Source organism: Rhamphochromis longiceps, linkage group LG20 (assembly GCF_057381845.1).
Source record: "Rhamphochromis longiceps isolate RC_006_pf linkage group LG20, R_longiceps_female_GT1.1, whole genome shotgun sequence".
Lineage (NCBI taxonomy): Eukaryota > Metazoa > Chordata > Actinopteri > Cichliformes > Cichlidae > Rhamphochromis > Rhamphochromis longiceps.
This window is the reverse complement of record NC_140576.1, coordinates 23,256,979-23,270,398: the sequence shown is the minus strand read 5'-3', so window position 1 is coordinate 23,270,398 and position 13,420 is coordinate 23,256,979. Positions and strand designations below refer to the sequence as shown.

The window sequence follows — 13,420 nt, the reverse complement described above, 5'->3', positions numbered from 1 at the left end:
ATCAATGACTGTCACCTAGTATGTCAGCAGCATGGGTCATCCAGGAAAGTTACTCTCAAGTCAAGTTGTGGCCATTCAATGGTACCTACTGCAAGGGTATATGCTGGTCTTTGTCAAGGGGTACAAACATCTTTATCTGCTGTGGAACTCGGAGCATGTTTGCACAACCTGGGGTACACCATATTTATTTTATAGCTAAGTTAGCAAATCTTTGAAGAGGAATTATTTGTAAGACATCAGTATTTTTGGTCGTGATACACAATAGAGGCCTCTAATAGTGGAAACATGCTCCAAGCTCTCAGTGAGGTAAAGTTTCAGCTAATATTTGACAAATATCCAGCTTACCCCTTGCACATGCATGTTAGTGATCTCTAGTGAGCTGCTCAGTGCACTCATCATTCAAAGGCTCAACCATAGGATGAGTTTCATGTTCATTTCAAACCATAGACAACTTAAACAGATGTCTGTTCTGTTTTTTGTTGTTTTTTATGCCAAAATTGCAATCTCTGGATATACAAGACATAGCATTTAGTGCGGCATATCAGTTCAGTGGGTTTTGCGAAGCAGCTTAATCGCTCCCATGGAGTCCTCAAGCACCCACAGCACCTAAGCTTGCAAAAACTAAGGAAGCCATAGCACTCATTGTCATCATCACTGCAATCCAACCCCTCCAAGCCCAGCCCAGCCCAACCCCACTCCCACCACCGCTCCCACCCTGCCCTGGTCTGTGCTTACACAGAGTGGCCAGAGAGGGGTGCCGCGTGCTATCAGACCTACCGTAGGCAGAGAAGTCCACCACAGTCAAGATACACGGAGCACACATAAGACACAAAGCAGGAAGGAGGAGAGCAGAGACAAAGGAAGAGATTGAACTCACAGCAGACACCAAAGAAGGGTAATCACAGCAAATGTAGTTAGCTACACTGTAGGGACTGAGGAAAATGACAGACGGAGAAGCCCCCTCATTAGCACAATCATATCTTGTGCAGCAAGTCCATTGGAGTTTTAAAATAACATCAATTTTAGATATGTTACTGCACCTCATCAAATTATCAATCATGTTTGTGGAAAAAATAATAATTATAGGCCCAAAACAACACCATTGTACTAACTAGTAATTTAAATAATTACTCTTTCAGGACGAGGAGAAAAACAATGGCTGTTCTGTATGTTAAAGTCTTGTCATTTTCCACTCAAGTCCCAAAGCATAAGTGAGAGAAAGAGCAACAATAACATTAATGACAAATACATTAAATGAAAAAAAGAAAGAGAAACAAATAAATTAAAAAACATTAACCATGGTGGATAAAGAATGTAATTAACAACTGTGGAGAAAAACTGGGTTAGAAAACATCAAAATTGTAAAGAATCTCTGTTTTCATCTAGCCTAAAATCCAACACAATTCAAACAGGCTAAATTATTTTTAAAGCTACTTGAGTAAAATATGGAAAAATGCTTTTTGTTATTATTTTATTACAATGCCAAACACAACACCCCTAAGCCTTTATATAATAGGCCTATTATTATAGTCATATATAGGTTAAAGACATTTGTTGTTAGCTTTGCTTTATATTCAGTACAATTATAAATTATATCAGGCAGGAAACGTCCTCCTGAGGCAGAACATACCTCTCCACCTTTCAGGTTCTTCATTCCCATGTCACCCTTCCCCTTCTTGCCCTTCTTGTTCTTCTTCTTTTTGAAACAGCACTTCTTGACGATGCAGAAGCAGCATGTTAGAATGAGTAAAGCGGCGACCACAGCGATGGCAATGATGGCCCATGATGGCACTGAGGAGCATATACAGACCAGTGTACAGATGAACCCACACAGAAAAGCTACAAGTAAATACTGTGACATTTGACCGACCAATCATTAAGCCTCCTGTCACGTCCTGAGCCAAATATATTTAGTAAAAGGTGGTAGGTTAGCAATTAGATCTAGTGAAAATTTGATTTCTCTGCCATTAGGAAGAGCAGCCAGTGATCAATACTGAATAAAGACATTAAAGGCCTGCAAATGCCTGCAGCAAAAAGAGAAAATCTAATTCCAAATTCATTGCTTAGAGTTGTATCAATGGGAACTGATGGCTGATCGGATGATTGGGGCTTGCGTGGCACTCACGTGGGATCTTGTCGATTTCATTCAGGAACTTGTTTTTGATCTCGTCAAAGGCATCATTCTTGCTCACTGGTTCGGTGGAGTTGTCTGCCGAGACTAACGCGACCGGCGCTGGAGTCACAGTCAAGGCACTGGCTCCCGTTGGCTTAGCAGCGACCATGGGCGTTGTCTGATGCCTGAACAAGTTCCACTTCATTTAGGCTGCACGTACTGTCCGTGAAAAAAAAGGGGAGGGGTTTATTAGTAGGGAGACCAGACCATTCATGACTTGTTCTCAACCAGCATAATATATTCCACCTGTGTGTCACTACACTGCCAACATTCACAGGTGGGTATTAACAGTTTGACATTAAAGGGTGGAGTCATTTGGCTGATTTTCACATTTTTTGAAGATGTTTGAAAGAAAAAACTACATGAATAAATGCAAAAACACACAAGTTATAATAAAGCATTAATTTACCAGAAAACAATCAGAAAGGCTAAAACAGTGAAATACTTTGTTTGACTTAAAAGATAAAATGGATATATGGATGGAGCTGTCTTATGAAAGTCGTCTAAATCAGCGGTTCCCAACCATTTTTGTGCTACGGACCGGTTTATGTCCGACAATATGGTGTCGCGGATAAATACAACAAAATAAAACCAGTACCAAAAAAGGAAGATTAATTCATAACACACTGGAAAAGACCCAGGGAAACTGAGTTAACGATAAAAACGATTAAAAAATGACGATAAAAAACAATAAAAACCCTGAAAACCATAAATTTCACACCTGGGCCTCAACTCTTGCAGCCTGGTTGGGGACCACTGGTGTAAATGATACAAAAGGTATAGGAGAGGGATAGCTGATGTATTCGATTCATGGTTTTGATATTTACTCCCTTTTGTGACATATAAAAATGTGTTTGTTAGCCACTGAGCCCCAAAAATGTAAATCACCAAATTAAATACAGGTCATGACAGAAACAAAAGATTCATTCACAGAACTTGAACTTATAAACTTCTATGTAGCATTAAGTTGGACCAGTTGGATCTTGGTTTTTACATTTCTAATACTTGGTAAGTCCCAACGCTACTGATTATTTTGAGGAATTATACCTATAAAAAAGCAAAAAAAATGTTATTACGTCTGCTGAAGTATCACTGAGATCAATTTAGCTCCAAACTCTCTCTCTCTCATGCCTCCAGTTAAATATATATGTAGTAGTATGTGCAGAGGCTGCTTTAAAATCCATCTGCTGAATCCAACCAGAAGGAGAAAATTATATTTACAAAATAGTTTTGTGACAGTCGCTTAGAAGCCAGTTTTGATATACTATGCAATGCTGACAAATCAAATGCGAAACTTGAAATCTCCTGAGTGCACACAGTGAGTAGAGAGTGTCTGGTGTCCAGAAGTTAAACCTCTGAAATGAACAATATTTGCATGTATATAGACTTAAGATGTTTCAACTGGGGAAATGAGAAGCTGATCTGTGTGCATGTTTGTCTGTGTGTGTGTTTCTGTGTTTGTGTAACATATGCCAAAGTGAATATTTTAAATCTGACTTTTCTTTTCAAATGTCTGGAGAGGTACGGTGGCTGGGAAGTGCAAAGCGCAACAAATTAAAAAACGGCAACAAATTAAAAATCCACAACAAATTAAAAAACGGCAACAAATTAAAAAACCGCAACAAATTAAAAATCCACAACAAATTAAAAAACCGCAACAAATTAAAAATTCGCAACAAATTAAAAATTCGCAACAAATTAAAAAACCACAACAAATTAAAAATCCACAACAAATTAAAAAACCGCAACAAATTAAAAATTCACAACAAATTAAAAATTCACAACAAATTAAAAAACCACAACAAATTAAAAATCCACAACAAATTAAAAAACCGCAACAAATTAAAAATCCACAAATTAAAAATCCACAACAAATTAAAAAACCACAACAAATTAAAAAACCGCAACAAATTAAAAATCCTTGACGGAAAGGGATTGTCTGAAATACCGGAAGTGGAGAGTGATGTCACGAGAGGGGGCGTGGCCAGAATTTTTGGTTGAGGCGCCATGTTTCTGGGCCGAACAAAGCGCTAGCGAAAGAGGAGCGAAAGTACACGGATAACACCAGTTATGGTTCGTACTTGCTGTGCGGTCGGTTGTAAAGTTAGATCGCACGACCGGCAAGGGAATAAGGTTGAAAATGGTTTATCTTTTCATTCTTTCCCCACCTGGAAGCAACATGAGGCAGCTCATGTATCGGATGTTACCAAAAGAAGGCGTCTAGTCTGGATAGCAGCTGTGAGACCAGCTGATATCCAGTTCGATTCCATCTCCAAATATCTGTTGGTGTGCTCCAGACATTTTCATTCCGGTAAGTTATAGATATGTTCATATCACTCTTTATCGGTCTTTTAAGTCTGACATCACTAGCCGTGTCTTGGCTCAAACTCCCAAGAGCACCTGCAGGTCCATAAATCACACGATCACTGTGGCATCACTGAGTGTTGAAAAACTATCTAAAGTCTTTCATCTGTAATAAAATGATCAGCGTTCTGCTCTACCATGTGTAACAATTGAGTTTATCATCCAGGCATCCATGAAGACGAAATTAGCAGGAAGTTAGCTCGCTAGATTCCATCTAAATACAATATAGCATGTCCTAACTGAGGGATTTTGGAAACAAAGTCAAACGTACAGCTCTGCTATCACTTCCAACATAAATGAAGACAGAAAACTAAACAGCAGTGACGTTTGTAGGGTACTGAAGTTTGGCTAGCTGGTGTAAAACGATGTGCTACGTGACTGTTAGCGGCACAGCTATGTTAGCATAATATAAACACTAACTTTTTCCACTTAATAAAAGTTATCGTGAGGATTCTCGGTGGTCAGGAACAACGGCGCTTCGTGTCCATCCCGTGTAGATGTTAGTGAAACTGTTGGGAAGACAACATGAACATTTTACTTATACTGTATAATCTGCAGATTCTGACAGAAATCTGCATATCCTTTGAAGCACCGCTCCTCTCTAAAATGGCAATAAGGATAATTATTAGGCCATATGTAAATAACAAAATAATTTAAAGCAAAGTCTGAAACAAATCTTTATATTTAAGGGGCATCAGTCAAACAATACTGTTTGGTCTGGGTCTAAACAGAGCGTGTTGTGTGTGACATCTGCTTTTGCATATGTGGGCCACTTTGAGGGTTCACAAAGGAGCGTGTTTGCTGTCACATTTTATTTGTAGTGTGAACAAGCAGACAAAAAAATCGGAATTGAGCATTAAGACCTGTAGTGTGAACGTAGCCATAGTGAGTACACTGTAAAAACTGTGATTGGGGTTAATTAGAATCTAATAGGAGAGTAATAGTAATTATTACTCAGTAAAAACGTGTATGAGTAGTTTTAATCAAATCTAAGCAAAATTCAACAATTTTGAGATGTTCAGTTATTTAAATTTACACAGTTTTGTTTGGGGTAAATTCAGCAATGGTTTGTTGAGTAGATTTAAAAAAAATGTTTGAGTACTAAAAAAATTTAAGAAATCTAATAGATTTAACTGATGAAAGCATTTTCATTTTAATCATTGTACACTTCCGCCCATAATCCTTTGTGCCACGTGCAGGACACACGCGCTTCATGAGTGGACGTCTCCATTTTGTCAGAGGTAAGACTTCTTAATTTGTTCAAATATAAGACACGGTTTAAACAATAACGTATATCGGTTTTGAGTAAAGGTTTTAAACAGTATGATACGTCGAAATTTTATTAATAATCATCACTGTAATGATAGTATCGTATTTTTACACAAATGGCAGTTAGTGGACTGCTAGCACAAGGTCACTTTCCAAGCCTTCACGACTGTGTTACTGAACAGCTTTAACTAACCACATGTTTTACCGTATTAAAAAATATCAACGGTATATTCCGATGAGTTTTAACGTCTTTCATCCACGTTTAAAAGTTCATGAAAAGGTTTTGCGGTCAGTTGTGAGTGATTTTGTCAGCCACAGTCAGTTTTTCGAACTCCAGTTTCCAATAATGGCGGCCGCTACTAAGTTTTAAAATTACTCTTAGTAATCTTTCTGGGTCACAAAATAAACTTTTAACATATTTTCAGGCGCGAAAGTAGCTGTGTAAACATCAAATATCTGCTCGGTTTATCAAGATATCGCATGTTTGCAAAAGTGCTTCGACGTTTTCGGAGCATCTGCTACCCACCAGCTCGATAGCAAGCCGGGAGCTCGAGGGTCACTGAAGCCGCTGAGAACGGCACAACTCCCGGCACATCATTTTCAGATCACCGCGGGGTTTCGCTACTCAGTTTAAACGTAATGTATAAGTCACTTAGACAACCTAAAAATGTTATTGTTTGGTTTTTTCAGTGTTTTATTTGTTCGTGAGTAAATCGGTTTGGCTGAGATTAAAGTTATTAGATTAGATTAGATAAAATAAAACTTTATTAATCCCCCGGGTGGGTTCCTCCTTGGTTTTTACACAGCTGACTAAACGTCAAAAATGATAATGTTGCTTTCCTTTCAGGTAATGGAAGATCCCTCAACTTAAATTCACCTGATCAGCATGGGATTGAAGTTGCAGACTATCATAGCCAAGGTATTTTCCACAGACATTTCAGCTTGGAATTTTATTTAAAGAATTTTTTTGTCAAATTTCATTTGCATGGTGCACAGCTCCACTAATTTGTTTGCATGTTTTTGTCAGTGCAAGAGGACGCCAGGACGTCACTGATATAATTAACAACACAATTATGGGTTTCATGTTTTAATTGTATTTTAAATACATGTCTATTCTTAGTAAAAAAAACAAACAAAAAACAAACAAAAAAACACAAGTACAGGTATTGCTGGGTTTTTGTTTTGTCCCAAGAAGGAAAAACCCTTTCTGACGAACATAAACTAAATTAGATAAAAAAACTAAATGACTAAATTAATGTAATTTACTAAAACGACACATTTAAAGATTGAACCTGTCAAGCATGTTGACAATACCTTTGTGTTGACTGTCAGCACCCAGGCATGTGCATTAACATCAGCTAATTATCGCACATAATGCTCCATGTGATGATAATTTGATATTTAACAGTTTTTTTTAATACTGCCAATTCTCACAGTTTTGTCTTAATAAATGGTCACTTATCTGATGGTAATTTTTGGAATTCTTGCTCATTTTCAGTCACCAAGCAATCCTAGCAATAACATAACCAGAAATCTGGTTATTCAGTGCTTGATGGTGTACCTTGGGGAGTCCATTGATCAACTGATCAAAGAGTACAGTGTAAGTGTTGAAGTAGAAACATTATTCTGTTTTTGTTATTCATATGTGTTTGTCAAGTTTCAAATAATTTGAGGCATTATCATGTTTTATTTGTCATTCAGCTACAGGATGTGTCCAGGAAATATTTCATGTGTGCAACTACAGTCAGAAAACCCATGTGTTTGTTGTTTCAGGATGCTGATGAGGATGGTGTGTCACAAGATCTTTCTGAACAGAGGATGAAAATCTACAAAATCAAGGCTGTTGGATCTGAGGAGGATGACATTGGCATTGTGCTGGAGGGTGTGAGAGTTATGCCTGCTCTGGGCAATTTTCCAAGAGCATGCGCAATGCTGGTTGGATTGACATATGCAGTCGATCTTGCCTATCCCAAAGAGCTAAAATACACCTTGGAAGTATTCCAGAAACTTTTCCTTGAACTGGATTGTGCTAAGCTCTCACCAAAAGTGAACAGCCTCAAGAACAAGTTATTGGCTTAAACGAGGACTCTGAAAGAATGAAAGGGAAGTAAGCTCACTGAAAACCTTTGGTTTGTCTTTGTTAGATGCAGCTATCTTTTCAGTTTTTAAGTTAATTTCATCTTATTCATATCTTACCCAAATGAGCTGCAATGTGTCAGGCTGTATTTGTGCTCTTCATTTTAATTTTGTTTTTTATTACCTACAAGTTTCTTAGGAATATTCTGTTTGAAAGGCAGCAAATTGGAGGAATCACTAGTGAAGCTTTTCTTTGTTTATAGTGTATGTTACTATAAAACATTGGTTTAAAACAACTTTAAAATTTAACAGAAGTGCAGTCCTGTAGCTGTAGAAATGTTACTTCCTCTTACATGTGTCTTAGATTTTCTCAGGTTAAACATCCAAATTGGGATAAAAGGTTGATTTACATTATTGATATTCCATGTACATGAGTGAAAAACCTTTGTTCTACAGTTATATTGAGTGATTCAATTTAACAAAAGATTGACAAACTAAAGTTTTTGTTTGTCAATCATAAATAAGTAACAGAGATAAAGGAAACGGTAAAGGATATTCAAATTTCATGTTCATGTTGATATTACAGTCTAAAGATTAATTTCTTTTTTACAAAACTGGTTTACATTCATGCAGTTTATGTTGCTGTTGCTCTGTACACAAAGCTGTGTGATAAACTGTTTATGACACTAAAACAAATTTACAGCAGAGGAATGTATTTAGGAGATCAGGAGATTGTTGATGAGAATTCAGTGTATACGAGCAGAAAAATGTTATATTATAAATTACTGTGTTTTATTTTCCACAATAAAACAAATTACTGTTTTGATGTTTTCTTTGTGAAATTGATTCATTTTACTCAGAAAATAAGTAAAATTCATTTCATTTTCTCTTATTATTCAGTCATTATTTTTAAGGTTTATTTGGAAAATTATTGAATCCAATTTGAGTTTTACTGAAAAAACAAGAAGATTTCATTTCTTTGTAATGGATATTTTAGGAAGTTTTTACTAAACCTTTGCCAGATAGTTAGTAAATTCAAAGTAATTTTTCTCAGAGACTTATTTCATATCAATTATTTTTTTTGGTAAAGTTGGGCAATTTCAACCTTCAGTTTGAGATTTTGACCCTAAATCCAACACATATTTACAGTTTAATTCTATTAATATCTACTTTTGTTTTCTATTTGAATTTAATTAACATTTTCTCTACATTTTACATAAATCTTTTGAAATTAAAATCTACTTAATTATTTCAAGTGTCACTTTGTTGCCATAACTTTTTTAAGTAACCTCTAGTCACAGTTTTTACAGTGTAGAGTGCATTGATGTGACATTGTTCTGAAGGATTTAGTTATTCTCAGTGGTTAAAGAAATTGCAATTATTTATTCATATTTATTAGAAATAATCCTAATTACATATCTTGCTTCCGTGTTTGTGTCCTGTGTCACAAAAATACATTTTTTACTATAATACATTGATTAATGACCTGCAGAATCTCCTTATCATATTACGTGTCCATAATTGTCACCTAAAGTCAAACTTTATGCTTTCTCCATAAAGTGATTACATACTTTAGTTTCATTTTCTGAAGTCAGGTTTCTGAAAGAGAACAGGCAGATTTGGAATATAACATGCAGCGTTCTATAGATGGATACATAAAAAAATGGAAAATTACATGTATGTGCTAACTTTCTAAACACTTTGTTACATTTATGATAAATGGATTTGAAAGTAGATAAAACACATTTATGTTGGCCTTGGCTCATTAGTCTTTGTCTTTAAATTAACTTGTAACTTGTATGTTTCAGGTCCTGCACTCTCAAAGACTGAATGAACCAGCATTGCAGCCATGGGTCATTGTGAGCATCACAGGGAAGGTTGAAGCCGCCCACTGCACCTGTATGGCCGGAGTCGTGGAGACCTGCAGCCATGTCGCTGCTCTTCGTTTTAAAGTAGAAGCAACAATGCGGATCTGTGGCACAAGGGCTGTTACAGATGAACCTGCATACTGGGTTTTGCTGGGTAATATGACCAAGATACAGCCAGAGGTTGGCCATAAGATAGACTTCTCCTCTTCAGCTGCCCAAAAACTGCTCTGGATCAAAACATAAACAGACCATCCGTATTGAAAGGTAAAAGGAGCCGTCCTCAAAACAGAAAAATCCCACCTGCTACTGTGGAGGAGTTGTCACTGCTATTGGATACTTTGCTGGAGCACAGTAAAGCTGTGGGTTGTGGGAATGACCCATAATGTTTTATATAAGGGTCTAGATTTATGCCTGAAGTGCACTGCCATGTAAATAATTTGCATTTACTGAATATGTACTGACTGAGTACCACTGTTCAAAAGTTCAATAAAGAAACAAACTAATTTTTGCCTCTTTTTTATTATAGAATATCACATCAGTTACAATGTAGAATCCATGTCATTTATAGTTTATAAAAGACAAAATGTTTACACAAAATCATGACAGCATTTACACGATATCACCCACTACTAACGTTACTTTATTTACTATCAATTACTTCAATTTATCTTCTGAAAAATTACCGCTATTTATACAGCACAAGACTTAAGAATATTTAACAGGAGCAAGTTTCATTTTCCCCTGGTTTTACTACCACACTGTTCATCAAAACGGCAGCAAACCTTCACCATCTTATCCAGAAGGGTCACCTCTTCACCCTCACATGGAAGAAGTATTGGCATGGTGGTATGTTTGAAGCAGGTCCCTTGTGTAGCGCTGGAACCCAGTCACGATGTTTCATCCATTTCATTGGCTGGTCTGCTGCAATAATGCCAAATAATTAGCAAGTCTATAAATAGCACGTAGTTCTGCAAAATCACTCATTAGGATGTTTTTTTTTTCTAATTTGCTATGACCTCAGAGTGCATCGAAAAGAAAACTAATAGGCTATCTGGTCTTTAAGTGGTGGCGTGACAAATCCTGCTTCCAGGCCTAAAGTAGTCTGCGTTTAATATGGATTTTGTGTTGTTAACATGTTTAATGTTTTGTATTGTCTTCTATTTAATCTCAAAAAACTCCTAAAAACAGTCAGTGATCACTGTTGGCTTCCCACTGCTTCTATCACCACTAATCATTTGAAAGCTCAGTTTTTAAAACCTTACGATGTAGCTACAGCCCAGCCCATGCAGCAGTATATGAATGACTAATCCTATTCATCCTTGTGGATGGATTATCTCAGTTGTTCTCCTGGCTGGAGTTTGGTCCGTTTACAGCATCCTGCGATGCGATTACATTTGTTTCTGACCACCGAGAATCCTCACGATAACTTTTATTAAGTGGAAAAAGTTAGTGTTTATATTATGCTAACATAGCTGTGCCGCTAACGGTCACGTAGCACATCGTTTTACACCAGCTAGCCAAACTTCAGTACCCTACAAACGTCACTGCTGTTTAGTTTTCTGTCTTCATTTATGTTGGAAGTGATAGCAGAGCTGTACGTTTGACTTTGTTTCCAAAATCCCTCAGTTAGGACATGCTATATTGTATTTAGATGGAATCTAGCGAGCTAACTTCCTGCTAATTTCGTCTTCATGGATGCCTGGATGATAAACTCAATTGTTACACATGGTAGAGCAGAACGCTGATCATTTTATTACAGATGAAAGACTTTAGATAGTTTTTCAACACTCAGTGATGCCACAGTGATCGTGTGATTTATGGACCTGCAGGTGCTCTTGGGAGTTTGAGCCAAGACACGGCTAGTGATGTCAGACTTAAAAGACCGATAAAGAGTGATATGAACATATCTATAACTTACCGGAATGAAAATGTCTGGAGCACACCAACAGATATTTGGAGATGGAATCGAACTGGATATCAGCTGGTCTCACAGCTGCTATCCAGACTAGACGCCTTCTTTTGGTAACATCCGATACATGAGCTGCCTCATGTTGCTTCCAGGTGGGGAAAGAATGAAAAGATAAACCATTTTCAACCTTATTCCCTTGCCGGTCGTGCGATCTAACTTTACAACCGACCGCACAGCAAGTACGAACCATAACTGGTGTTATCCGTGTACTTTCGCTAGCGCTTTGTTCGGCCCAGAAACATGGCGCCTCAACCAAAAATTCTGGCCACGCCCCCTCTCGTGACATCACTCTCCACTTCCGGTATTTCAGACAATCCCTTTCCGTCAAGGATTTTTAATTTGTTGCGGTTTTTTAATTTGTTGTGGATTTTTAATTTGTTGCGGTTTTTTAATTTGTTGCGGTTTTTTAATTTGTTGTGGATTTTTAATTTGTTGTGGATTTTTAATTTGTTGTGGATTTTTAATTTGTTGCAGTTTTTTAATTTGTTGCCGTTTTTTAATTTGTTGTGGATTTTTAATTTGTTGCCGTTTTTTAATTTGTTGCGCTTTGCACTTCCCAGCCACCGTAGAGAGGGCCCCGTGTCCGATTGGCGACCTGTCCAGGATATACCCCTCTCGCTCTATGGTAGCTGGGATAGGCTTCCTCTAATATAAGCTGAGAAAGGAGATCTTTGGGTTCCCAGAGAACCTTGGGTAAGGCTCTGTGATTTCATTTCAACTTTGTTCATGACGAGCTCACCAACAATTATATAACTTAACAACCATTAGGTGAATAGTATGGAATTTTTATTTTATTTTTATTTTTTTGCTCTTGTGCTATTTCCAACTCAATTGTTTTAGACATTCTCTTTATTTATCTTGCAGTCAGCCAGTTCATCCACTGTCTGAAACAAGCCACTGTATCTTTTAATTGGCTGCCCCTCACAAATGAAGTATTTGACCTGTGGCTAACAGGGCCGTTTATTGCTCACAGCATTTGTTTGCCTTATATTACTGTATAAGGGATATGCAAACTTTATTACATCATGAAGAGTTAAGAGTAGACAAAAACTAAAACAAAGTGTGTAGATGAGCCTGAATCTTTGGCTCCCAACCATTATTTGTACATAGGTTGATTTTATTATGTGAAACTCTGGTCATGGGTACTAAAGGCATTTGCTGCTGTAGAAGTATACATGACAGTAAAATCATAAGAGATCCATTTTAACCTATTTCATAAAATTCTGATTTGCAAAGACTTTACTTGATCAAGGCACTAACGCTATTTCTAGTCTGATGTTGCTTCCATACGTGCGCCAGCTGTGCCTGACCAGGAGAGATGTTTAACCACACACAGAAACAAAATGAACTACTACTAGCCATTCTCCTGTGGTGTTTCCAGAGGCCAAACAAATGTTCAATCAGAGCTCTTATCTGTTCCAGAAATCACAGAGTGACAAGTGCAGCTGAAATCAGCCTGCCGACAGAGCGATGAGTGATTGGGCAAGACCTTGATTCAGAAAGCAGAACGAGAAGACAAGCATAACAAGAGCAGACTTCTGCTGCTGATTTCATTAAAGTCATGGTGATATGGGGAAAAAGAAGGAATTTCCTATTTCTCAAGTGCCAATTCTCCAGGATGGTGCCAGAGATTCTGCTTCTATTTATTGCTACATATAAATTATTCAAATTGAGGCTGACAGCGGAAAGGATAAGCTTATA

The 13,420-nt window shown here is 37.2% G+C and overlaps 2 protein-coding genes across 5 annotated transcripts in view; one reads left to right on the top strand and one right to left on the bottom strand.

Moving 5' to 3' along the window:
* LOC146645344 (synaptotagmin-2-like) overlaps positions 1–13,420 on the bottom strand; it is a 70,685-nt gene that overhangs the window by 12,341 nt on the left and 44,924 nt on the right. For all 4 annotated transcript variants that reach the window (XM_085395027.1, XM_085395030.1, XM_085395026.1 and 1 more), the window contains 2 exons: positions 2,126–2,332; positions 1,631–1,791 (listed from right to left, as the gene is read on the bottom strand). In XM_085395027.1, coding sequence (XP_085251153.1) covers positions 1,631–1,791; positions 2,126–2,318 — 354 coding nt within the window. In that variant the 5' untranslated portion in view covers positions 2,319–2,332. The remainder of the gene's footprint in view (positions 1–1,630; positions 1,792–2,125; positions 2,333–13,420) is intronic.
* Positions 5,646–8,704, top strand: LOC146645345 (uncharacterized). Its single transcript, XM_085394790.1, has 4 exons — positions 5,646–5,778; positions 6,654–6,725; positions 7,305–7,406; positions 7,580–8,704. The coding sequence occupies exons 2-4, from the start codon at positions 6,693–6,695 to the stop codon at positions 7,883–7,885; spliced, it is 441 nt and encodes a 146-aa protein (XP_085250916.1). The 5' UTR covers positions 5,646–5,778; positions 6,654–6,692; the 3' UTR covers positions 7,886–8,704.